Genomic DNA, 23,771 nt, shown 5'->3' on the forward strand with positions numbered 1-23,771 from the left:
AATAGAAACAGCTACCATTTATTGCCTGCCTACTATGTGCCAGGAACTGTGCCAAGTGCTTTATCTATACAGCTAACCCTTCCAACCGCCATGTGAAACAGGAATCATTTGCCCCATTTTAAAGATAAGGAAACACACTAAATTACACCTAACAATTGGAAAAGCTGGCTTTTAAAACCCAGGTCTGTCTACACCCAGGTCTGACTCCAAAGTGGACTTTCCACTGCTCTATAGTGCTTCTCTAAGGGCAGTTACTGCTGGGAAAGTCAAAAACAATTTCTAAAAAAATGAAATTTTAGAGTCTGAAAAGCAAAGGAACATTTAAGAAAAATAAAAATATAAGCATTAATTCTAAGATAATCATTTAACCAAGTAAATTTTTTCTGGATAAATTTATTGTAAGTTGAGGATTATAGTTGTTGAAGAATCCTGAACTTTGTCTCAAGTTAATGTTTTAAAAGTACTGATAATAGCGTATTAATCTCTTTTTAACTGCCAGTATGCAGCTTGCTAATAATCTAGCATTCTTCATCTACTCTCATCAATTTTACAAACATTTCTAGAAATTATTTTGTACTACACACTACTCTATAACTAGTAACAAGAACATGTTAGCTTTCTAAAAATCACTTTTCAAATCATTATTTTATATCTTGTTAATTTAGTAAGTCAACGTCACATTTCAGAAGACTGGACCAGGTTATTTTTATTAGAGGCTTTCACAAAAACATTTATATCCTACAGCATTTGGAGAGTTGAGATTTAATTATATGATAATACAGATTAATCCAAGGAGTCATTATATAATCTTTATTAAAAATGAAATTAAAAACAATCTAGATATGCCTTTAATACCAAGATTTGCCTATATGTTCAGTTAAGTATTATTTTATTTTACTGACTGCAGTAAATCTAGTCCTATACCCTATTTGGCCTGTGTCACAGGCGTAGACTTCAACAGGATGCAGTAGATTGCTGTGGAAAGAACATCAGCTAGGGAGGAATGGAGGAGACCTGGAATTAATACAATGCCTCCAATAACTCGCTTATGTCAACTTGGAAAACTTCCATGACCCAGATTCTTCACTGATGCACGTTTGGATTAAATGACTTTGAACATCCATACCAGCTCATTTAATGAATCTCCATCAGCATAATTAAGAATGCTCTTTCCACACCAAAATGTTAACAATAGTTACTTAGTAACAGGATTCTGGGGACATTTTTATTTTCATTTTTATACTTTTCTGTATTTTCCAAATTTTCAAAAGCATTAATTTTATAATTGGGGAAAAGTGCTTTTCTTTTTAAAAAACCATCTTTCCAAAATACCAATGTTATCATGTTGGCTAATAACGTCTCCTCAGTGCTGTAAGGCTAAAACCCAAAGGCTCCCCTGTGGTGTCCGGGCCCTCCCTGTCTGGCTGGCTCCTAACCACCTCCTCCTGCCCATGAGCACTGCCCCCGTGTGCACCTGCCGTCCTCACCACGGTCCGCTTTCCTGTGCCCCGCCGTGCCCACCCTCTGACCTCCTCCTCTAAGACTCGGCTCAGGTGGCGTTACCACTGTACTCCCACAGCAAGCTGGACAGAAATCTAAATACTTCTCACACTCTACAACTATCTGCTTGCTTATCTGTCCTCCCAACTATACTCCAAAGCAACCAGGAGCAGAGGACGAGAATTTCAAGTCTGTGCCCCCAGGAATAAAAGCTTTTGTTTAAACCAATCAGGAACACTCTCCCTTTTCCTTCTTCAGGCCTCACCACCCCCAGTAAGACACTCCTTGATTCTAGCTTACAGGATTTTCTCCTTGTCCAGTCTTGATTATGAACTCTAACACTCCGTATTAAAGAGTGTTACATGATGTCCTCAACTTCTCTGAGATCTTTCACAGTACCTAGAACAGTGCAAGGCACATGGGTAGGCAGTCAAGAAATACTGTTGTTGAGATACAGAATGGAACGGACTTTTTAGGCTTCTAGATTTAAATCATGACCTGGCCAGGCTCTCCATTACACTCTTGACCTATTCCCCAAAACCTACCCAGCACATTACAACAGAGGCCTCAGCCTGCATCAATACCGGGTCAGAAGAAGGCAGATGATCTCTGTGCTTCCCAACTTCTGCTGGACAAGCTCCCTTCCCTACCTCTCCCTGGGAGAGCTCTGGAAGACTCCAACAAAGAGCTCCAGCTTGTATCAACACCCTGACGGGGAAAAGACAGAAGGTCACTGAGAACCACCAAGAAACAGTCCTTTTGTAAAGCTGGGGTCCTGCCTGGCATGTGCATGTGAGCGTGTGTGCGCATGGCTGTTCCAGTGTGCAGAAAAGGTGCAGATCCCTCTGACAGTCTCCAATCAGTGAGGACTAACCACTGTGAGCACTCCCTCCTGTTTCTGTACCTGGGGCCCACTTGCATTTTTGCATATGTTGCAACATACCGTATTTGCCCAAGGTCTGACCCTCACAGACAGTATGTTTACTGAGAGAGAAATCGCGTCTTAATTAATTTGTACCCCTTTGCATTGCTCCTGTCACAAAGGAAGTACCCATCAAGGATTTGTTGGATCAAAGTCCCTTAGCTGCACACTGTACATATGTTTGTTAATATATCTTAAAACCAAAATAACATTTTTTAGCAACCACAAAATATTAGTGCTCCCAAAGCACTTTTCTTAAACTACAATTTCCAGGGTTTCTTCATAGAAGTGACTATTAAAGTCTTCCCCATCCCTATTTGAACAATCTTTCTCAACTTAAAAGAAAGGCTTTTATTTTACCCCATGACACACTGGGGATTCCAGTTCCTTATGTTAAGTGATGAACTGCAGGAAGTAAAGCAAGTGGCCCACAAAGATCACGCTAATTCTGGATTCTAATTTTTCTTATCCACTGAATTTGCTAAAAGGATATAAAATACTGTCACAGATCTTGCTAACAAATTAAACTTTTGGCCACCATTGACCCAGCCACTCCCCTTGGTAAGTTTAGCACCAAGGTAAAATTCGACTTTTCATCTGACAGTGGGTGAGTAGGGCCTCTGCCCAGTTTGTCACCAGCAGAGCCCCTTCCCAGACCACACAATCGAATGACACTATTCCACTGCAAAGAATCAAGATATTCACGTTCTCTGAGCAGTTTGCTCACCCAGTTGTTTCTTTATGGATATCCATCCTCCTGTTCTCACAGGGACTACACTGGTGACTTCTCCGCTGAGAACTCAAGATCTACTTAGACCCCTCAGCCTGTGTGATGCTCACTGAGCCAGCTGATACTCCTGTATCACTTTCTATCATCCTTTTCCTCCGCTTCCTGGGTCACAGAACAGGACCTATGTACACACACACCTATGTACAACTATCTTCTACTAATTTATGCTCTAAATCTTTACCTGGGTTGTTGTTATTTCCCAGCAATGAAAATAAAAATGATTAAATCTGACTTTATCTTGGCTTCTAAAAATAATATCCTACTCCTCCAGTATCATCTGTTTTCAAGCTCCTTCTTTTTTTTTCTCCCCAAATCTCTCTACCAATGCGTGCTATCCAAGGCTCTACTCCCAGTTATCTGTTCCTCTCTCTATCATGCTCTGTGGGAATTTCCTTCATGCCACAGGATCTCCAAGTTCCTACGCTTCCATATCTTATCAACAGCCCAAAGTGTGTTTCAAACCAGTGTTACCATCTCCCCTCGCCAATCAGGATCCTCCCTATTTCCCAGCTCCATCAGCGGTGCTGCCACTCTCCTGGTGCTCCCCAGCTGAAACAATGACATAATCTTTGGCATCCACCATGGGATCTGGCGCAGGGAGGTATGCAGTGAGCGTTGGCTTCTCACTCTTTGCACCACAGCATCCCACGTCCCCAACACCTGCTGAGGCCCATCTGTTGCTAAGTCCCATGTTGTATCTGCTACCCTGAATTCAATCTCCATTTGTCAAAACTCCAGCCTCTGTCCTGCCCTGCAAGTCATCCTCAGAGCCCCTGGATCAGTTTTACCTGCAATGATCACAAGTGATTCTAATTTTGTTTGCTTTTTGTCTCCCAAATTTTCTGAGGTAAGTATTTGTAACCCCAAATCAAATAACGAGGAAAAAAGGGTGATGAAGCATCCTGCTATCTACTTTAGCCAGTTCAAACTCATATACCTTGTTTTCCCATCGTCTCTATCCATCTACCCGCCTGACCATTTTTTCTTCTACATGCAAATGCACACCGTTGGCTGACACGTCTCCTCTTACCTAGCGTCTGTGTACTCCTGACTTCTCCTTCCAACTTGCTCTACGCAGAATGCCCTCCTCCCTTCCCATTTCCTCCAATTCTGTCCATTCTTTCAGGGCCACTCAAACCTTACATCCTCTCTATCAAGGCTTCCCTCGCCTCACAATCCAGACTGATGCCATCCTTCCTAAGCTCATACAGTCATACTGTGCCCCCCGAGTGGTCATATATGTATCCTGTATGTATGTCTATACTATACCTAATTTATTACATGTATTATATAACAATCTATTACAAATATAAACTCTGATAAACATAACTATCAGTTCTTTGGAAGACTAATAATATTCTCTGGTGCTAAACTCATAGTTAATATTTAACAATATCTAATTACCTCATTTGAAACCCTATAATCATCTTATACTCACATACTTTTGATTTTCTTATTTATTTCACCAAATCAAGTCTTCAAAATCCCATGTCACTGTGACCTTTATCTCTGAAAAATGCCCATAGGACTCCCTGTCCCTGTCCCAAACTCAGCGTGGCCCTTCGTCCTCTCTCCCTTTCTCATTCAATTGGAATCATTTCTGGATAGTCGGCTCTGAGTCTCTGAAACCCAGAAATCCAACCGGTGCAAATAAAATTAAATGAAAAATTCACATTTTAGCCAAAGTACATTGTGTTTATACATAAATAGTAATGTTTTCATTTTTAAAACTTTTCTGATACGTTGATTGTAAATTTGGAACATACAGAGAAGTAGAGGAAAACAGTAAAAATTACATGTAACCAGAGCACCCAGCATTTAAAAGGTTTTCTCATTTTAGCCAACTTTAAAGATCATTCATGTAAACATACACTTATAACAGATATGAAAAAACATTGCAAAATATAAATACCAACAAAATTCCTGTTAAAGAGAAAAAATATAAGCCAACTTTGCTACTTGAAGGATCTCCATCAAATTAATGTCACAAAAACAAAAACAGGATTTTAGAGAACTTCCAGAATATAAAAGACACAAACAAAAACACAGTAACCACAGATAAATTTACTTATTACTTGGACAGAGGAGGGATCAAGTCAGAAAGAAGGCTTCAGACAGGTGAGATTCTTTGTATTAACTGTTGAGTCTGGCCAACCTAACAATGTTAAACCAAATACTATCCAGCTCCATAATCCTCTATCACAAAGGCATAAGGAAAAACAAGATTATAACCAAATTTCTTTCCATCTCACCTAATAACTTGAATGTGCCCTTTTCTCAAAGGTGTGCATAGAGAAAGATGACTAAATACTTTCTCAAAAGTATCACGTATGAGCACCAAAATGACAGCCTGGGATGAGGACTGTCAGGTCAAATGAGATGGGACATCCTACAGAGCACTTTTACCTTCCTAAGGACTACTAATTTTAAACAAATTACTTCACGTAATTCGTAAAACGACTTTAAACAATAACAATTTGATTTTTTTCAAATAGTTTTTATTATGATTTGAGGTTTTTCTTAGCTGGGAGTTAGAAAAACAAAATACAATAAAAAAATTAAATATTCAGATACTCAGAACTAACCACTGTTAACATTTTGGTTCCTCATTTCAGATAGCTCTCATATATCTGGTTGGTGTAATACTGTACATACCTAGGCTATGGCCTGCTTTTGTCATTTAAAACGTCTCCCATGTCTTTATATGTTTTCATAAAACAGAATTCAAAACTGGCTAAGCAGCTAGACTACTACTGTGTAAGTATACACAATAGGTTCTTAAACATTCCCAAATAGTGGATGATCTGATTGTTTCCAACTCTACCATCTTATAAATAATGCTTATCAATAAATGTGAGCACCATTACGTGTCAGTCTGTCCTTCCTTCTATCCACTTGGGATAAGTTTCTTTTTCTTTTTTTTTTTTTTTGAGACGGAGTTTTGCTCTTGTTACCCAGGCTGGAGTGCAACGGTGCAATCTCGGCTCACCACAATCTCCGCCTCCCAGGTTCAAGTAATTCTCCTGCCTCAGCCTCCCAAGTAGCTGGGATTACAGGTGTGTGCCACCACACCCAGCTAATTTTCTATTTTTAGTACAGACGGCGTTTTGCCACGTTGGCCAGGCTGGTTTCAAACCCCTGACCTCAGGTGATTCAGCCGCCTCCGCCTCCCAAAGTGCTGGGATTATAGGCGTGAGCAACCACGCCCGGCCAACTTGGGATAAGTTTCTAAACACAAAAGAAATGCAGGTGAAAATGAAATGAGTATTTTAAGGCTCGACACTGCTCCCCTTTCCTAGGAAGCTGCTGTGCTGACTCCTATTCCTGGCAGCAGGAAGCAGGAGTCTGTCCTCAGCATCTCCACCAACACTGAACACACTGTTACAAATTCGATGAGCAAAAACGCTTATCTCATTGCTATTAAAATGTTCATGTCTTTGATTATAAAGTGCATCAAATGTTTTGTTAGTAATTATTATTATTATTAGTATAGTAATATACTATACTAATAATAGTATACTATTATAGTATATATAGTATATAATATATACTACTAATAGTATAATACACTTATTATTAGTAATTCCTCTTTATAGATTCTAAATTCATTTCTCTGCCTTATCTGCTAAGGTCTTTTTTATTCTTATTGATCTGTATAATCCCTTTATTTATTAAGAAAATTCTTCGCCTGTATTTCTAACTGAATTTTCCTTGTCATCTTTTAATTTCATTTTTAATATTTTTTCATATTCAAGTTTTAAATCTTTGTTTTTTTTTAATTATAAAGACCATTTTCACTCATTAAAAACTTTGTATCTTAAAAGCAAGCACAAATATTTAAATAATTTTAAGTGTCATGAGTTCATATTAAATATACAGTCAGTTTAGGAAATAGCTTCTCTAAAACTGGTTAACAAACAGGTCATAAATCCACATACAAAAACTCAGAAGTGTCACATACAAATAACTCAAGACTAACTGTAACCATGCTTACCTGAGAAAGGCAGGCAGTGATTCCAAAAAAAATCTGACATGATTCTGGAGAAAAACCATTTACTCTGTTTTATAGTTATTAAGATTACAATGAAATAAGATTAGTGCAACCTGTACTTCACTAACAGACATTACCCACCCACTCTGTCCCCACTCAGTCCATTTAAGAAAGAGACAGACTTAAGATAGACAAAGAAGAGTAGAGGGCAGAGTGGAAGAGAGAGCAGTGGGTGGCACAGAAAGAACTGAGTGCTTTTCCGTAAAGTACATTTTGAAATCCAATCTCTCCACTTATATCATAAATCAAATGGGCAAAATACACTCAGACGGGGAAGCCCTTTGATCTCTGATAGCTAGCTAACTATACACACATATAAACACACACGTGCATATACACATACACACAAATGGCACAGCAGTTATTTTAAAAGCAAAATTAAAATGTCTTGCTTCTTTTAGAACGAAACGTTGTGATTGCTTCTGTTGCACAGTAGGAAGAATCCTTCATAAGGGCTTGACTGAGCTCTAGTTTTATTATCTCCGCTAACTTTGTGAACTTAGGCAAGACAACTGCGAGCTTCAATTTCCCCTTTTTTGAAACAAAAGTTGGAATATATGATTCCAAAGATCCTTCCTATTTCTAAAGCTGATCTTGAAAATTCATTCAAAATGATTAATAAGCACTTACTACACATCACACACTGCAAATTTAACAAGACACAAGGCAGTCATGATCTCTACATGCCTATAATTCACAGCCTATTCAGAGCAAACAATGACTTTTTTTTGAATAATCTGGAGTGTGCAGAATTCAAAATGGGTTAAAGTATTGCTTCTCTTTCCCTATAGGAGAAAAATATACTGATTGAGATAGGTGAATCAAGAAAAATATCAGTTTAAAAATTCTATTCCAAATTTAAATAGAATTTTAAAATTCTATTCCAAAATCATATACAGATGAATCTTATAAACATTTGAGACTTCCCTGGCTGTAAAAAAAACTCTGTAGACTGCAATGATATCTTCAGCCCTATTACCCAAGATCTGTTTCCATCTTCCAACCTAACTAAGCTCATGGATTTTCTACTTCCAAAGACTTTGGGAAATATTAACAAAAGCAAATCTCAGAGCGCACTGTCTACCAGTGAGTCTCCCGGGCTCCCTTGTTTGTTTGTTTTTGAGATGGAGTCTTGCTTTTGTCGCCTAGGCTAGAGAACAGTGGTACAATTTTTGTTCTTACGGATGGGCAAGTAAGAGCTCAAAGAAGATCCCAGTGGCTGGGCGCGGTGGCTTACGCCTGTAATCCCAGCACTTTGGGTGGCCGAGGCGGGCGGACCACAAGGTCTAGAGATTGAGACCATCCTGGTGGTTTCACCAACATGGTGAAACCCGGTCTCTACTAAAAATACAAAAACTAGCTGAGCATGGTGGCGTATGCCTGTAGTCCCAGTTATGCAGGAGAATTGCTTGAACCTGGGAGGCAGAGATTACAGTGAGCCGAGGCCGTGCCACAGGACTCCAGCCTGGGCGACAGAGCGAGACTGTCTCAAAAAAAAAAAAAAAAAAAAGAACTCAGCTTCTTAAGGAGTCTTGTATGGAGAATAAATTACGTAGAACAGCAAAACCAGCCTCTTAGCTCTATTCCCAGTCTTTTTCACTTCGTATAAAAGTAATAAATAACAACAAAATAAAAACAGGAACTAATTTCCTCCAACTCTTTAGGCTACGTACAAGAAAATATTAGAACTTCTGAGTTGGAGTTGCTAAAGTTCTACACATCCTCCAAGAAGAACTGCTTATAGAGGAATGTTTTCTCTATTTCTCTATAAATATTTCATGATAAGTTTCCTTCCATCTGCATTAACTCAATGGGTAATAAGTGCGTTCACGGGAACTGCCTGGCATAGCTGCAAGATAAAATAGAGCACATGACATAATCTCTTGCCAGGTCTAAAATTTTAGCAACTGTATGGTATCAGGTACTTGCAAAAGATATGATTTCCACAAGCAAGTGACACTTGAAATAACAGTCCCATGAAGTATCATCCTTTTAGGATGAAAAGGGAGCCAACCAGGCCCAGGAGAATAAACAGGAGGCCTGTAGAATGCATCATTTCTGGCTCCTGACACAGTGCCAGGGCAGGGGCACTTCCATTAATGCTCCATGAAGGAACAATGCAAGCAAGGAAGCTCCCTGAGGGCAGAAATGGTCTTCTTCATCACTCTATTTTCAATACTCAACCCACAGCACATGTGCACTGAATCAATAATCCTTCTACCCAATGCAATTAAAAGGATTAACAATGCATGTTATAAATTTTCTTCTCACTTCTCTTCCCCAATTTACTCTTCAAACAATTCAAATAAGACTTAGAATTTTAGAAATATTCCTCATCTAGCTAGCACCACAAAAGCTGGAGAGAACCGGAGCTCCTGCCTCCAGCTCCTGGCCTAGAACTACTTGTCACCGCTAAGCCCCCTTTTAACATGAGTAATGACAAGGATCAGGTACACAAAATTTGAAACAGGATGGAAAATAGTAGGAATATAAGATGTAGACAAAACAATCTATCCTAACGAATGAATCCACTTTTCACTCCGTTAACTATCATTTCTTTCAGTCTTAAACCCAGAGTTACCCTTTCCCTCCTCCCCCACTAAAAAAAAAAGGATACGGCAGAAGAGCTCCACACTGAACGGACAGAATCACCCAAGAAGGCTGAAAAAAAAAAGATTAAATAAAAAAGTATTCTCAATTTACAAGTGGCATGATACTATTTTACTAATGTTGTTCTTAGAAATTAAAAGTCTCTGTTATAACCTATTTTAAAACATCCAGATTACAAGTATGAATATTCAAATAGAAATATTATAGTCAAAGATTAGTTACTAATAACCAAGATGAAAAATCCAATTATAGAATGAAGCACTACCATATTTTTTAAAAAATTATGTATAAACATTTAAGTTCCAGGTTTACACACTTATTACTGCTGACCCCACGATTAGGACAGGGGAACTGCCACCCATCCTGCCTCACCACCGCTGCCACCTCATCCAGGGCACAGTCAGCTCCTCATATGCTCCCTTCTTGAATCCCAAATTCAATCAAGTCTAAATTCATGAGGTGTTTGTTTGTTTTAGTGAAGTCAAGTAGATACAATGTTTGTAAGCCATAAAAATTATTTCTAACTGCCTGAAAATCTTTTTTATAAATTCTAAAAACTGAGATTAATTATAAAACAGATTAATTACTACCTTTCTGGGTAATTTATATTTTTGAAAAATTATCCTGTTTCTATGTTTAATTTTTATAATTACACAAACCATTGTCCTGATAGCTCTACTTCACAAAATTACTATCTAAAAATGTAGTAATGCCCCCATTACTACATTCTGGAAGGCAGCTGACTTCCAGAAACTTCAGCCAACTGAAACATACATATATACTCATTACCTACCCATCAATTCATTCATCAAATATTTATTGAGAATATATTTTATGCAGAAATGGTGCAAGGCACTGGGGATGTAACAATGAAAAAGAGAAAGGATCCGGCCACTGCACTCCAGTCCGGGCGACAGAGCGAGACTCCGCCTCAAAAAAAAAAAAAAAAAAAAAAAGAAAAAGAGAAAGGAAGTCTTTGGTGTCTTGCAACTCATATTCCAAGCTAACGATCTTCAAGCCATTTTTGTCATGTATGCCTTAAATAAATTTCCGACAATGAAACGCCTCCCTTATCGTGTTTTAGATGACATCTACAAGTTTTCAGCATAACTCTAAATAAGCGTATTTTCTGTGAGAAGAGGAATACTAAACATTTTATAAAATAAAATAAAGATTGGCCGCTGGGCCTGGGATAATTATTTCATGATGATATGACATTTACCAAAGGTTTTAAGTAAGTTATTGGATTAGTTATCTGAAATCTGAAAGAAGGCACTTAATTTTTCTATCTATGTGCCTTATCCAACATATCTTCACATTTTTTGATAGTCCTAGAAAAATTCCAGCTAAATTTTAAAAAATGGGCCAGCATCAGGAATCTGTGTTGGCCTTGACACTTCTCAATTCAGAACACCTTCACGTGGACCAAGCTCTCCTCCCCACAGCGACACCCAGAAACCCCTCTCTGCTCATGATGCCGTGACTGAGCACTAAGGGCAGAGTCCCTAAAACCAGTCTTTCTAGTTGTCCTTCCGTCTGCTGTCCACGAGAATTTTCAGAGCCTGGGGCAATGCACTATAAGATTAGGATGGGTGAAGGTTTGATTCTTCCATGTAAAGTGGGAGGGGCCACTGTGACCACAGGCGTGTTCTCAGGCAGCTTTACGAAGGGCCAGTCCGGAAATGTTATCTATTACCTTACAACCACCCAGGCAGCACACATGCGGAAAATCTCCCTCCAGGGAGCTTGGGTAGGATATCCCAGGTTAAAGACTGCTGGCTATCATAAAGTCCCATCCAGGCAGAGTAGAATCACTGAGGCCCTACTTTAGATAAGTTTAGATAAAATAATGCAAAATTAGGATGTAGGCCACAGTATAAAGCAGAAATGGAGAACTATAAAAGCAAAGTAATAAGGAACTATTTATCCTAAAGGCAAAGAACAATATATAAAAAATAAGCCAGTTGAGCGCAGTGGCTCATGCCTGTAATCTCAGCACTTTGGGAGGCCAAGGCGGGCAGATCACTTGAGGTGAGAGGTTTGAGACCAGCCTGGCCAACATGGTGAAACACTGTCTCTGCTAAAAATACAAAAATTAGTCAGGCATGGTAGCGTGCGCCTCTAATCCCAGCTACTTGAGAGGCTGAGAGAGGAGAATCGCTTGAACCCCGAGGCAGAGGTTGCAGTGAGTTGAGATCACACCATTGCACTCCAACCTGGGAGATTCTGTCTCAAAAAAAAAAAATTAAATAAAATAAGCCCACTACGAGTCAGCAAAATTAACATTTCCAATGATACCCAAAGACCACTGAGAAAAATATCTCAATTAAAAAAATAATTTAAAAAGTTTTGGTGCCCAAAGAAAGAAGTTTTAAACATTTATAAGATTCAAATATGTAAATGACAGATAAACTGCCACTGTGTATAAAGATGCCTTATTTTTAAAATGCATTGTCAAACTTCCTATCAAGGTAAAGGCCCACAGATATGCCTCTAGGGAACCAGGTCTCAGCCTTCAGTCATATGAATTCAGACTCAACTATTAGCAGCAGAATCCAAAATAAGACAGGCCCATAGGTTCAAACTAAGAATATCAGGATCTACTTGAAATATCTTAGAGTGAAGGCAAACTGTTGGATCAGCTCCGAAATACTCTATCACCTTGTAATATAACACAATAGTCCCTGGACAATACAGGTGCTGCCACAAATTACAAGCAGGCTGGAATGCTGCTGGGTACAGATGAAATACGTCTGTCACTCATTTTAAAATACTATAGCCAGAGGGGGAAAAAGTTGGGTTTGAATACAGTAAACTACCTTGGCAAAATGATGATAATCCTAGAAGCTAACTGTTAATTGTACAAGTAATGGGTATTTCTACTTAGCCTTATATACTGACTTTCCCAGGAATATGAATACTGTGTAAAATGAAGGAAGACTACTTTGTTTAGCTCAGAACTTTACAGGAATTGATCACTATTCTGAAATGTCACCTCACAGTGGCAACCCCACTTGTGGGGTATGAGATCATTCTGCAATTGCAGCAGCTACAGGCAGTGACTCTACATATAGCAAAAGCCATGCCCAAGTGTTTACACATTGAAATATATACTTACTTTCCTTTTATTTCACCTTCACATTTCAGTTTAGGCAACAAATTTCAGTTTATATATACATATTTTAAAGGTTGGCTTATGTATTGATTCATTTCTGGATAATGAGGGGCGTGCTACAAAGTATTTATTACAAAAAAGGGGTTTGGGGTCAGGCAGGTTTAAGAACTACCTCTGGTAGTTGGCCTGGCAACAATCATCTAGGCCCCAAGGATGCGTTAGGAAGATTACCCTTTCACATAAAATCTGCATAAGATATGCAAAGTCACTTTAATGAGACAACAGCTCCAGGCTATTGTCTGAGAGAAAGAAAGTTTGTAGGAAGGGGAAGGAAGGGACAGATACTGTTCCTACAGCAGTACAAGGAAGCAAGCCAGGGACAAAAACATGTTCCAAAGAAGAGGGTGCCCCAGCTCAGGACCTCATCCCTGTGGTAAGTCACACAAAGGGGCATTGGGTAAATGAACCAGGAAACCTGCTGATGCTCAGTCTCCACAAAGGAGTCTGCACCCACGGCGAGTCTAAGTGGGCCACACTGAACCGGGCCCATTAGTGCGTGGACGTGACCATTACCACCACAAATTCATAGTCATTCTGACTCCTACAGCAGTCTCAAGTATGGTTTATAAACAGCTTGTCTTGAGACAGATCCACTTTCAGATTTATTTCCGAAATTCGAGTTTGTGGCCGGGTGCGGTGGTTCACGCCTGTGATCCCAGCACTTTGGGAGGCTGAGGCAGGCAGATCACTTAAGGTCAGGAGTTCAAGACCAGCCTGGCCAACATGGTGAAACCTCGTCTTTAATAAAAATACAAAAATTAGCCGGGCGTGGTGTCGCACGTCAGTAATCCCAGCTACGCAGGAGGCTGTGTCACCAGAATCACTTTAACAGTGAGCAGTGAACAGAGATCGCACCACGGCACTCCAGACTGGGTGACAGAGTGAGATACCATCAGGGAAGGGGAAGGGGAAGGAAAGGAAAAAGGAAAGGAAAGGAAAAAGGAAAGGCAAGGCAAGGAAAGGAAAGGAAAAGAAACTCGAGTTTGTAAAACTACAAGGCAGTTTCCGACCCTGGGTACTGGGGAGGTCACCACTTCCCAGCAGCCAGGCGGCTTCTCTGGCCCCGCAATTTGACTTAATGGCAATCTTTCTATTTTTTTTCCCTTTTCCTTTTTGTTTAAGAGATGGTGTCTCACTGTGTTACCCAGACTGGAGTATGGTAGCTATTCACAGGTGTGATCACAGTGCATGGCAGCCTTGAACTCCTGGCCTCAAACAATCCTTCCACCTCAGCCTCCTAAGTAGCTGGGACTATAGGTGAGTCCCACTGCACCAGGCTGGCAATCTTTCTGAATTCCTAACACTGTTATTGTTAAACCACGGTAACTTTCATACTGATTTCTTTTTAAGGCAAAGCATTTAATAACATGAAAAGGGAAAAAATGGTAGTGGTATAGAACTATTTTAAAACAAATAATAGAGAAGATCTGAAGCAAAATTGAAGCACTGGAATTACAAAATTTAACAAATTTTTAAAACATACATTTTAACAGACGTCAACTAACTTATTAGCTATAACATAATACAGTAGGTGGATACACAAAATCTGAACAATTCTTCCACCAGCTGAATCCCCCATTTTCTGCAACAAATTACCCATAGGTCAAGCTAGATACACCCCAGACGACCACTGGGTAGACAGTGTGACTAAAGGTCATTGTGACTCTTGTCAGAAAAGAGTTCAACAACATAGTTAATGGGGGACTCCCTTCAGCTAACTGAAAATGAGGACAACTTGCCACAGTGGGGATGGAAAGTAACCCTGTCCTAAGAGTTACCTCCTGACAGGCCTTAGTCTACTTTTGGAATGAAATACACTCTTACGATAATTCAAACACCCATCTGAGGCATCAGATCTATTTCCCATGACAGGTTTCCTTGGCTCAGAAAACTTCCAGGCAGTGGTAACATGGGACGAGTTCTGTAGCAGGCATAAAGGATGACCTAGGATTACTTATGACATACAGAAACCATGCTCTACCTTGGTTTAGCTGAAAGGGCCTGAAGCTAAGGGAAGTTACTCAGATGTTAAAGATGTTCACAGTTAACTGGCAACTTTCCACATAAAACAGGACTTCAGGGCCAGGCATGGTGGCAATGCCTGTAACCCCAGAACTTTGGGAGGCTGAAGCAGGTGGATCACCTGAGGTCAGGAATTCAAGACAAGCCTGGTCCAACATGGTGAAACCCTGTCTCTACTAAGAATACAAAAATTAGCCAGGTATGGTGGCAGGCACTTGTAATTCCAGCTACCCGGGAGGGTGAGGCACGAGAATCACTTGAACCCGGGAGGTGGAGACTGCAGTGAGCCACGATTGCACCACTGCACTCCAGCCTGGGCAACAGAGCAAGATTCCAGCTCAAAAAAGTAAATAAATAAATAAATAAAAAATAAAAATAAAATAAAACAGGACTTTAGCAAAGATACTGAAAAGAGCTATATTGAAACTTCAAGGTACTGCCTGCAAGATACATGAGGAAAACATATAAAACAAATTCTATTTACTACTGACCTTTACAACAGGTAAGTCAAAGACTTCCCGAGCTTCTCCCACCTCTGGATTGTCCCCATCCTCTGAGATTATGTGTGAGGCTAGTGCATTGTAGGAAACTTCCTTCGCTTTTCCAGCCTTGAGAAGCTGAATAACCTAAAAAACAAGAAAACCCACACAAATTAAAATGGGCAATACTGTACTGCACTCCTGAATTACAGAAATAATTATTGGGCATAAAGCAATTTTTAATAAAAACACACCATATTCCCCATATAAAAATTAACAGCCTTTTACTCTGAATAATATGCCAATGAAACTTCTGGGGACAATCAAAAGCAGCAAGTCATGATTCACCGACCAACTAACGGAGGCTATTGTGAGTCAAGTACTGCACATGGTCTGTCCTCAAGACAGATGGGCTGGACAAACCAGGAGACAGCACAATCACTGCTGCGGTGGGGCCATGCACATGGCGCTCCTGAGCTTCCAACTTAAAGGCTGGGGCATGTGGAGTTTCACCACCATTAGGGAAAGATTCTGTAAAAGGAGATATGTGAGCAGAACCCTCGAGATCGTCTGGGTGTCAGGCAAAAATCTATACATCAAGAAAGAGGGAGCAGTGTTGAAGGCACTGAACAGGTGAATACAGAGCAGACCATAAATGGGCTTTCTTACACACCACACAAAAAAGTCTGTGCTTCATTCTGGGGTATATGCAGGGCCACTGAAGGATTTCACACAGGAAAAGTAGCACAGATTTCATACAAAGATGACTGTCCATGTGAAAAGAATGGATTGGGTGGGCTGGCTGGGTTTGGTTGGCTGGGTGACTAAAGACAAGAGGCCCGTTAAGAAACAAGTGCAATAACCCAGGTGAAAGAGGCATCCACTAAAGCGATGTCATGAGGGGCAGAAAGGAGGAAGATGTGAGAGAATCGGCAAGCCTTGGTGTCTGGAAGGGGTATAAGCACAAGAGCAATGTCCATACTGAAATGGTGGTAAGTACCACTCACTGAGGAACACATTAGAAGGCTGGCAGGTGGGGGACGCAAGGACGTGTTTTAGTTTGGGCATGCCATTTTTGAGGGGCCATGTGTAATATCTGGCAAGAGGTATCCAGTTGCAGCTAGGAAAAGATGTGGATCTCCCTGACAGAAAGTCATCAGCATATTACACAGACAGGAGCCACAGCCATGAGCGTGAAGGTGGTCGCAGTGCAGAGTGGCAGGTGAGCTAGAGAGCAGACACAGCAACTGATACTTCAGGGACAGGTAGGAAAGTGCAGTGTCACAGGAGACGAGCATCAGCAGAAGCCAAGGAAGTGAGGGTTAAGGAATAGTCGACGGTCAAGCGCTTCAGAAGAGGTGGGAAGTGTCTGACAGTGCACACCCGCTGTCAAAGTGACATGGTGCTCACAAAGCTCAAGTGCCACAAGGGCAACACCCTCGTCCAGGTCCCCTCTCTGCAGCAGAGAGCTTTCTTTTTTCACTTATTAACTTTTGCTCCAACCTCGGAAAAAAAAAAAAAATAAAGTGACCCACAAGCTAGACAACCTTTTCAGAATACTTTACTGACCACCAATAGATATGAACTAGAGAAGAGGCTCAATATTTAATAGTGAAAAAACAACAGTCGCTGGCCATGGGCCACTTTAACCTTTCTTCCTTCCCTTGACCTCTAAGCATTTTCAGCTTCACTCATTCATTCGACTGGACTTCAGAAAAGACACCCCTCCTTTTCCTATCCTCCAGTCTGTTTCTGATCCTACTGCCTTCTTCATGAGTCTCCCTGTCCGTAGCTATGTTCCCTCCACCTATAAACAGTGAAATTGCCCACATCCTTCCACGCGCTTGTGATGCAACACAGATCCCTCCCCAGCCCTCTCTTCCTCAGGCACCTTCTCTATTTCCTTCTCAGGACAAATTTCCTGAAGAGTCTAACCTTTCTGTTCTCAGTTTCCATTCACTCTTCAACTCCCTGCAATCCAGCCCCTTCCACCAACACTCTACCAAAAACACTTTACTCGGTTTTCATGAACTTTGAGGATGCCAAAACCAATAGCTTCTCCTCAATCTCCACACTACTGAATATCTTAATAGATTTATCTCAAGTCACTCTGCTTCAGATATAGTCATCATCCTGATGTATCCCAAACGCATGAATGCCTTATTCCTCAGCACATAGCTCCACATGAACATATTCCTTCGTGTTCTTAACTTCTGCTTATCTCAAAACCCAACTGAAATGACATTTCAGTGGTGTCTACTCTGCACCCCAGGGGAGAAATCTGCTACAGCTTGTACTGTGATGTGTGCTCCCTTCCCCACCAATGAGGGGCGCTCAAGGGCAGGTACCATGCCCTCTTCACCTCTGTATTATACCTGGCACCTAGTCCATGCCTGCCTCATACTAGATGGTCAACATGTGAACTCATAATTCACAATCACAAGAGTCAGAGAATCAGATGTCCAGGCTCAAAACTTTTCAGAAAATATACTGTTTCAGATGAAAGCGGTTTGCCAAGGACATTTTTAAGCACTTAGATTTCATTCATAGTCGAGTAAATATGGTTCCAGTTCAACTTGTTCCAGGTTTTCAGTAACATTTGGTTCAACTCCCCTGTAAGAGCCAAAGTCCTAAAATGAAACATGAAGGCAAGGAAGGAGGGGGAAGAGAAAAATGGTGGATAGAAAAAAAAGGGGGGGGGGGTCACGGAATCATCATCAATACTCGAAAAAGCTCATACTGTTACAGGCACTCATTTTGATCACTCCGTGTTCAGCAACCGTTTTACTCTTTAAATTCAAAGATATAAGTCTTTTTTTGGGGGGGGGGGGACGGAGTCTCGCTGTTGTTGCCGGGGCTGGAGGGCAATGGCGCAGTCTCAGCTCACTGCAACCTCCACCTCCCGGGTTCCAGCAATTCTCCTGCCTCAGCCTCGTGAGTAGCTGAGACTACAGGCGCCCGCCACCACGCCCGGCTAATTTTTGTATTTTTAGTAGAGACGAGGTTTCACCATGTTGGCCAGGCTGGTCTCGAACTCCTGGCCTCAGGTGATCCACCCGCCTTGGCCTCCCAAAGTGCTGGGCTTACAGGCGTGAACCACCACGCCCGGCCTTGAAGTCTCTTTACCCTCAAGTTACAGAGCAAAAAGGATCCAAAAAAGTTGTTACTAAGATACAAGGACGAACCTCAAGAAGGCCAAGATCAGCCTTCTACAATTCCTTCTACACCATCCAAGTTTATCTGCTTAATATGAGTCTCCGCCCTTCCAGGCCTAATCTGATCACTGGGCATCCCCATCCTCCAAGGTGGGAGCCACTGATGTCACATCCAAGGCAACATAATCGTACAGCTAAACTTTTGAGAAGGAAATATTTTGAAGATTAACCTGAAGAGGATATTCAACTAAGATGCATTCCTACCACAGACTGATAACTGTGTGACATCAAACAGATGTATTATTATAGGAATACTAAGGAAAACCCACAATATCCTTTGGCGTGAGCCCAAACTACACAAAATTAAACGTGTAATGGGATGGTGTTACCAGGGTACCGTAAAATTAATCGTCCAACTGGAAAAATCAAGGAAGACGAATGCCAGCCCCCACGTGCAGGGACACAGGTTGGAAGGGAGCGCTCCTCAGCCCCGCACAGGACGGCAGCTGCCCGGGTGGCGGAGACGGCCACGCCGGGGCACGGCCACGGTCCCCGCCGGCCGAGAGAGCCTGGGGACCCCGCGCGAGCTGCCCCGGCTGGGGATCCCGGCGCCCCTCGTCGGCCCTCAGAGCCGCTCTCCCAGGAGCCGAGACGCCCGGCGCGGGGAAGGGGGAGACGCGACCCGGCGCCAGTCCCGCTCAGCAAAGGAGCAGAGAGCGAGGGGGCCCGTTGGGTGGGGGGCGGCGACCCCAGGGCCGCAGGCCGGGGGCTCAGGGCACGCACTAGGGACCGAGGCACAGAGCCCCCGCCGCCCTGGCCGCCCTCCCTCCCGCACTCCCCCGTGCCCCGGTCTCCCGCGCCCACCCCGCGGTCGCCTCTGCCCTCCGCGCAGTCAGGCCGGCGGCCTCGGCGGACCCGACGCTCTGCGCCCGGCGCGCGCCCGCGACAGGAGCGGGGACGGGGACGGGAACGGGGACGGACGGGGACGGGGACGCGGACGCGGGAGGAGGCCGCGGCAGGAGCGGGCGCGGTACCTGCGGGTCGATGTCGCCCACCGCGTAATACTTGACCTCCCTGAACATCTCCTCAGGAACTTTGAGCGCCTGGTCCGACATGATCGCGGCGGCCCGGGAGGCTCCGCGGCAGCGCCCGGCCCCGCCCACCCCCCGCCCCCGGCCCCGCGGCGCCCGGCGTCCCCGCTCGCCCCGCCAACGGCACTGCCCGCGCGGCCCGGGCCGGGTCCTGCGAATCGGGGTCCGCTCCCCCGCCCTCCGCGCCCCCGCCCGCGCCCGCGCCGAGCGCCCGAAGCGCGGGAGCCGCGCGCGCCCTGCGGGACGCACCATCCCGCCCCGGCCACCGAGGGGGAGCGCCGAGGAGCCGCCCGGCTTCCAGCAACGCCCCGCGCCTCTGCCGCCACCCACGGCTCCGGGGGAGCTGGGGCCCGCCGGCCCGCTCTGGATCTTGCGGTTCCATCTCCGCAGCTCTGCAACGAGGGATCCCGGGGGACGAGGTGAAACCCGCGCCCCCCTCGGCGGGGCCGGAGTGAGCCGGTCCCGGGAAGGAGGGGAGCGGGCAGGCCCCTCCCGTCACCACACGCGGCTGCTCCGGGGCAGCGCATGCGCGCGGCGGAGGGGCGGGGCCTCGGGGCCGCGAGCGAGAGCTGGAACCGGGCTGCGGCCTCCTCGGGCTTCTTGGCCCCGGGCAGCGTGCGGTTGGGTGTCCCGGCTGTTCTCAGTGGCTGCGGCCGGACCTGGAGTAGTGGCTGAGCCGCTCTGGCCGAGCAAGCCGCGGGTTCCCGGTCTACACCGCGCTGGACCCGGCTCCGCCGTGACGGAATTCCCGAGGCCGCAGCGTCACGCAAGACGCGCACTGGAGGCCGCCGCGGCGAGTCCTGGGGTCTCCGCCAGGCCTCGACGCCCGAGCTGGGGACGTGCTGGAGGGACGCCCGGCCCCGCCGCTGCCCGAGACCCCGCTGTCCCGGCCAGGCCCAGCCTGGTGCGTGGGGTCGTGTCCGGTCCGCGCTGGAGGAGAGTCCCAGACGGCAGAGCCCGCGGTGCAGCTCCAGCCCCGGAAAGCCCCGCGCTCAACAGGTTAATACTACACACCGGCGATTCTAATGCTCATGCTTTTATTTACAGCTCGCCTCCCTTCTGCCAAGATTCACAGAACACGGCAGAGTGGCCTCGGGATCACCTACCCGAGACACCTGCACGACCGGAAGTTGGGAGAAGAAATAAGGCCGTGATGACGAACGCAGCCTTTCACGTTTATTTCCAATCTTACAACAAACCGGAGACCAGGAACTCTTGGGTAGATTATCGGAATATTACCTAGTCTTAAAACTGTGGAGCATTGGTTTTTAAAGGAATCTGAGACAGGCCCGCAGTGTCTTCTCCACATGCCTTAAGTCTCTTCTGCAAAGCAGAAAGCCATTTTTAAGTAAATGTTAGTGAAATTGGTTTTAAAAAAGAGAAAAGTCCGGGCGCGGTGGCTCACGCCTGTAATCCTAGCACTTTAGGAGGCCGAGGTGGGCGGATTGCCTGAGTTCAGGAGTTCGAGGCCAGCGTGGGCGACACGGTGACACCCCGTCTCTACTAAAATACAAAAAATTAGCCGGGCGTGGCGGCGCGCGCCTGTAATCCCAGCTACTCGGGAGGCTAAGGCAGGAGAATGGCTTGAACTTGGCAGGGTGAGGTTGCAGTGAGCCGAGATCACGCCACTACACTCCAGCCTGGGCGACAGAGCGAGACTCCGTCTTTTCAAAAATAAAGAAAAAGAAAAGGGTTTCAAAATTACTCTGTGGTACACTAGTACGACAGATTGGATCACTTTCCAGGCTTTAAGTTGGTCTTTGTTCTTCCTTTTTTTAGTGTATGATAAAATTTGTGTTGGTTCCTTGATCAGCATGCAGTGAACGCTGGCTCTTATTAATCAGGTGAATACAGTTTTGTCTTTACATTTGTATGTATGTCATGAGTGGTTTTGTACGGGCAAGAGGTAAACAACACATTTAAATATGCTTAATGATTTATCATTCCAGTGTTTTCTGGTTTTTTTAGTCTCTTTCATTTGTCTGTTGAACAATCTGAAACATCGCTAGGCTAAAAAATTTCTTTTACAAACTTAGGTTAAGCATTCCTAATCTGAAATCCAAAATACTCTAAAATTCGAAATTTTTTGCGTGCTGACGTGACCCCAAAAATGGAAGATTCCAGAAGTGTCCTCATGTAACACTGGGTCACAGTCAAATCACAAGCCTGGTGTGGTGGGCACCTGTAATGCCAGCTACTCGGGAGGTTGAGGCAGGAGGATTGCTTGAGTCCAGGAGTTTGAGTCCAGCCTGGACAATACAGCGAGACCCTGTCTGTAAACAAAACAAAACAAAAACATTTTTTTAAAAAACGCCACCAAAACTTTGCTTTCATGCACAAAATTATTTAAAATATATAACCTTACCTTCAGGCTATGTGGGTAAGCTAAGGTGTATGTGAAACAAATGAATTTCCCTTTTAGACTTGGGTCCCATTCCCAAGATATTATGTATACACAAATATCCCAAATCAAAAATATCTGAAATACTTTTGTCCCAGGCATTTCAGATAAAGGTTACTCAACCTGTAATAAAAACAGAGTGCTTGCCTGAAGGAAAAACCCAGAATTTATCATCCATCCTTAAAATTTTTATGACATCCTTTGTAATCAGGAAACCTTTTAATACCTAATAATATATTTGATATATTTTGGTATATATTTTTCATTATGAAAAATAATTCTATGTTGGGAACATATCAGTGTAATAAATATGTTAGATCCAAAATACAGATCATGCCTTTTTATCAACCTGTGTGAGAGAACTTATTTATCCTTTTTTTTCTTTCTATTTATTTATTTATTTATTTGAGATGGAGCATCACTCTGTCACCCGGGCTGGAGTGCAATGGCGTGGTCTTGGCTCGCTGCAACTTCTGCCTCCTCGGTTCAAGCGATTCTCCTGCCTCAGCCTCCTAAGTAGCTGAGACTACAGGCGCATGCCACCACATCTGACTAATTTTGGTATTTTTAGTAGAGACAGACTTTCACTGTGTTGACCAGGCTGGTCTTGAACTCCTGACCTTGTGATCCTCCTACCTTGACCTCCCAAAGTGCTGGGATTATAGGCGTGAGCCATCGCGCCTGGCCCTCCTTTTGTTTTGCGTGGTTAAACACAAACTAAGCATGTGATTTTATGTTAAAAGACCTGAAGTGGACCTCAACCAGGTGTTTTATTTTGTAAATTAAGAAAGCAATTTGTAACGTTCAAAAGAACAAGCTTACCCTACTTCAGGTTCTGATGGTCAATAAGGCAAACTGGGATTAAGCAATCTGCTATGTAAGGCGGGCGTAGTGGCTCACCCCTATAATCCCAGCACTTTGGGAGGCCAAGGCAGGCAGATCACTGGAGGTCAGGAGTTCAACACCAGTCTGGCCAACATGGTGAAAGCCTGTCTCTACTAAAAATACAAAAATTAGCTGGGCATGGTGGCATGTGCCTGTAATCCAGCTTCTTTGGAAGCTGAGGCAGGAGAATCACTTGAACCTAGGAAGCAGAGGTTGCAGAGAGCCGAGATCACACCACTGCACTCCAGTTTGGGCAGCAAAGTGAGACTCTAAATAAATAAATAAATCTGCTATTTAAAACCCCATCAACTAGTCAGAATTTGTAAAATACCACATGTGAACTGTGCAAGGCGGTCCACACAAGTGGATCTTATGGCAACAGCATCAGGAAGGCCTGGAGGCAGGGTCACACAAAGAAAATGTACCTCAGAGAGTCTCCAATACTACTACTTGGCCAGTAATGAAAAATAAAAATGTTTATATTAGGTTAATTTCGTGTGGATAAAGTATGTTCTGAAGCAGTCTAAAAAACTAGCATCCTGACATGAAGAGTAACCCATCCAGCAGAGGACGTAAAGATGGCAAGTCAATTTTTAAAGACAAGTGGTAAACTCATAGAAATTATCTTCCCCAAAATGGCCATATGCAAAGTTATAGGAACAAAATATCATGTCGACAGTGCTGTATCTT

General features: G+C 43.5%; 2 protein-coding genes across 7 annotated transcripts in view; one reads left to right on the forward strand and one right to left on the reverse strand.

Moving 5' to 3' along the window:
- The window catches only part of PAXIP1 (PAX interacting protein 1), a 60,318-nt gene extending 40,041 nt beyond the window's left edge, over positions 1-20,277 (reverse strand). Inside the window, exons 1-4 of one of the 2 annotated variants that reach the window (XM_023225347.3) lie at positions 20,045-20,277; positions 15,562-15,696; positions 9,881-9,924; positions 7,207-7,270 (exon numbers count right to left, since the gene is read on the reverse strand). In XM_023225347.3, the coding sequence (XP_023081115.2) occupies positions 7,207-7,270; positions 9,881-9,924; positions 15,562-15,696; positions 20,045-20,047 (246 nt within the window). In that variant the 5' untranslated portion in view covers positions 20,048-20,277. Of the gene's footprint in view, positions 1-7,206; positions 7,271-9,880; positions 9,925-15,561; positions 15,697-19,738; positions 20,008-20,044 lie in introns of those variants that run through there. The other variant, XM_023225346.3, reaches the window with a different exon arrangement.
- Positions 20,278-20,656: 379 nt separating this feature from the next.
- The window catches only part of HTR5A (5-hydroxytryptamine receptor 5A), an 80,934-nt gene continuing 77,819 nt past the window's right edge, over positions 20,657-23,771 (forward strand). For 2 of the 5 annotated variants that reach the window (XM_026446995.2, XM_026446996.2), the window contains exon 1: positions 21,575-21,639. The gene's annotated coding sequence lies outside the window, so the exon portion shown is untranslated. Of the gene's footprint in view, positions 20,795-21,574; positions 21,640-23,771 lie in introns of those variants that run through there. The other 3 variants (XM_026446997.1, XM_026447001.1, XM_026446999.1) reach the window with 3 other exon arrangements.

This window comes from Piliocolobus tephrosceles, chromosome 8 (assembly GCF_002776525.5).
Source record: "Piliocolobus tephrosceles isolate RC106 chromosome 8, ASM277652v3, whole genome shotgun sequence".
In the NCBI taxonomy this organism is placed as follows: Eukaryota; Metazoa; Chordata; class Mammalia; order Primates; family Cercopithecidae; genus Piliocolobus; species Piliocolobus tephrosceles.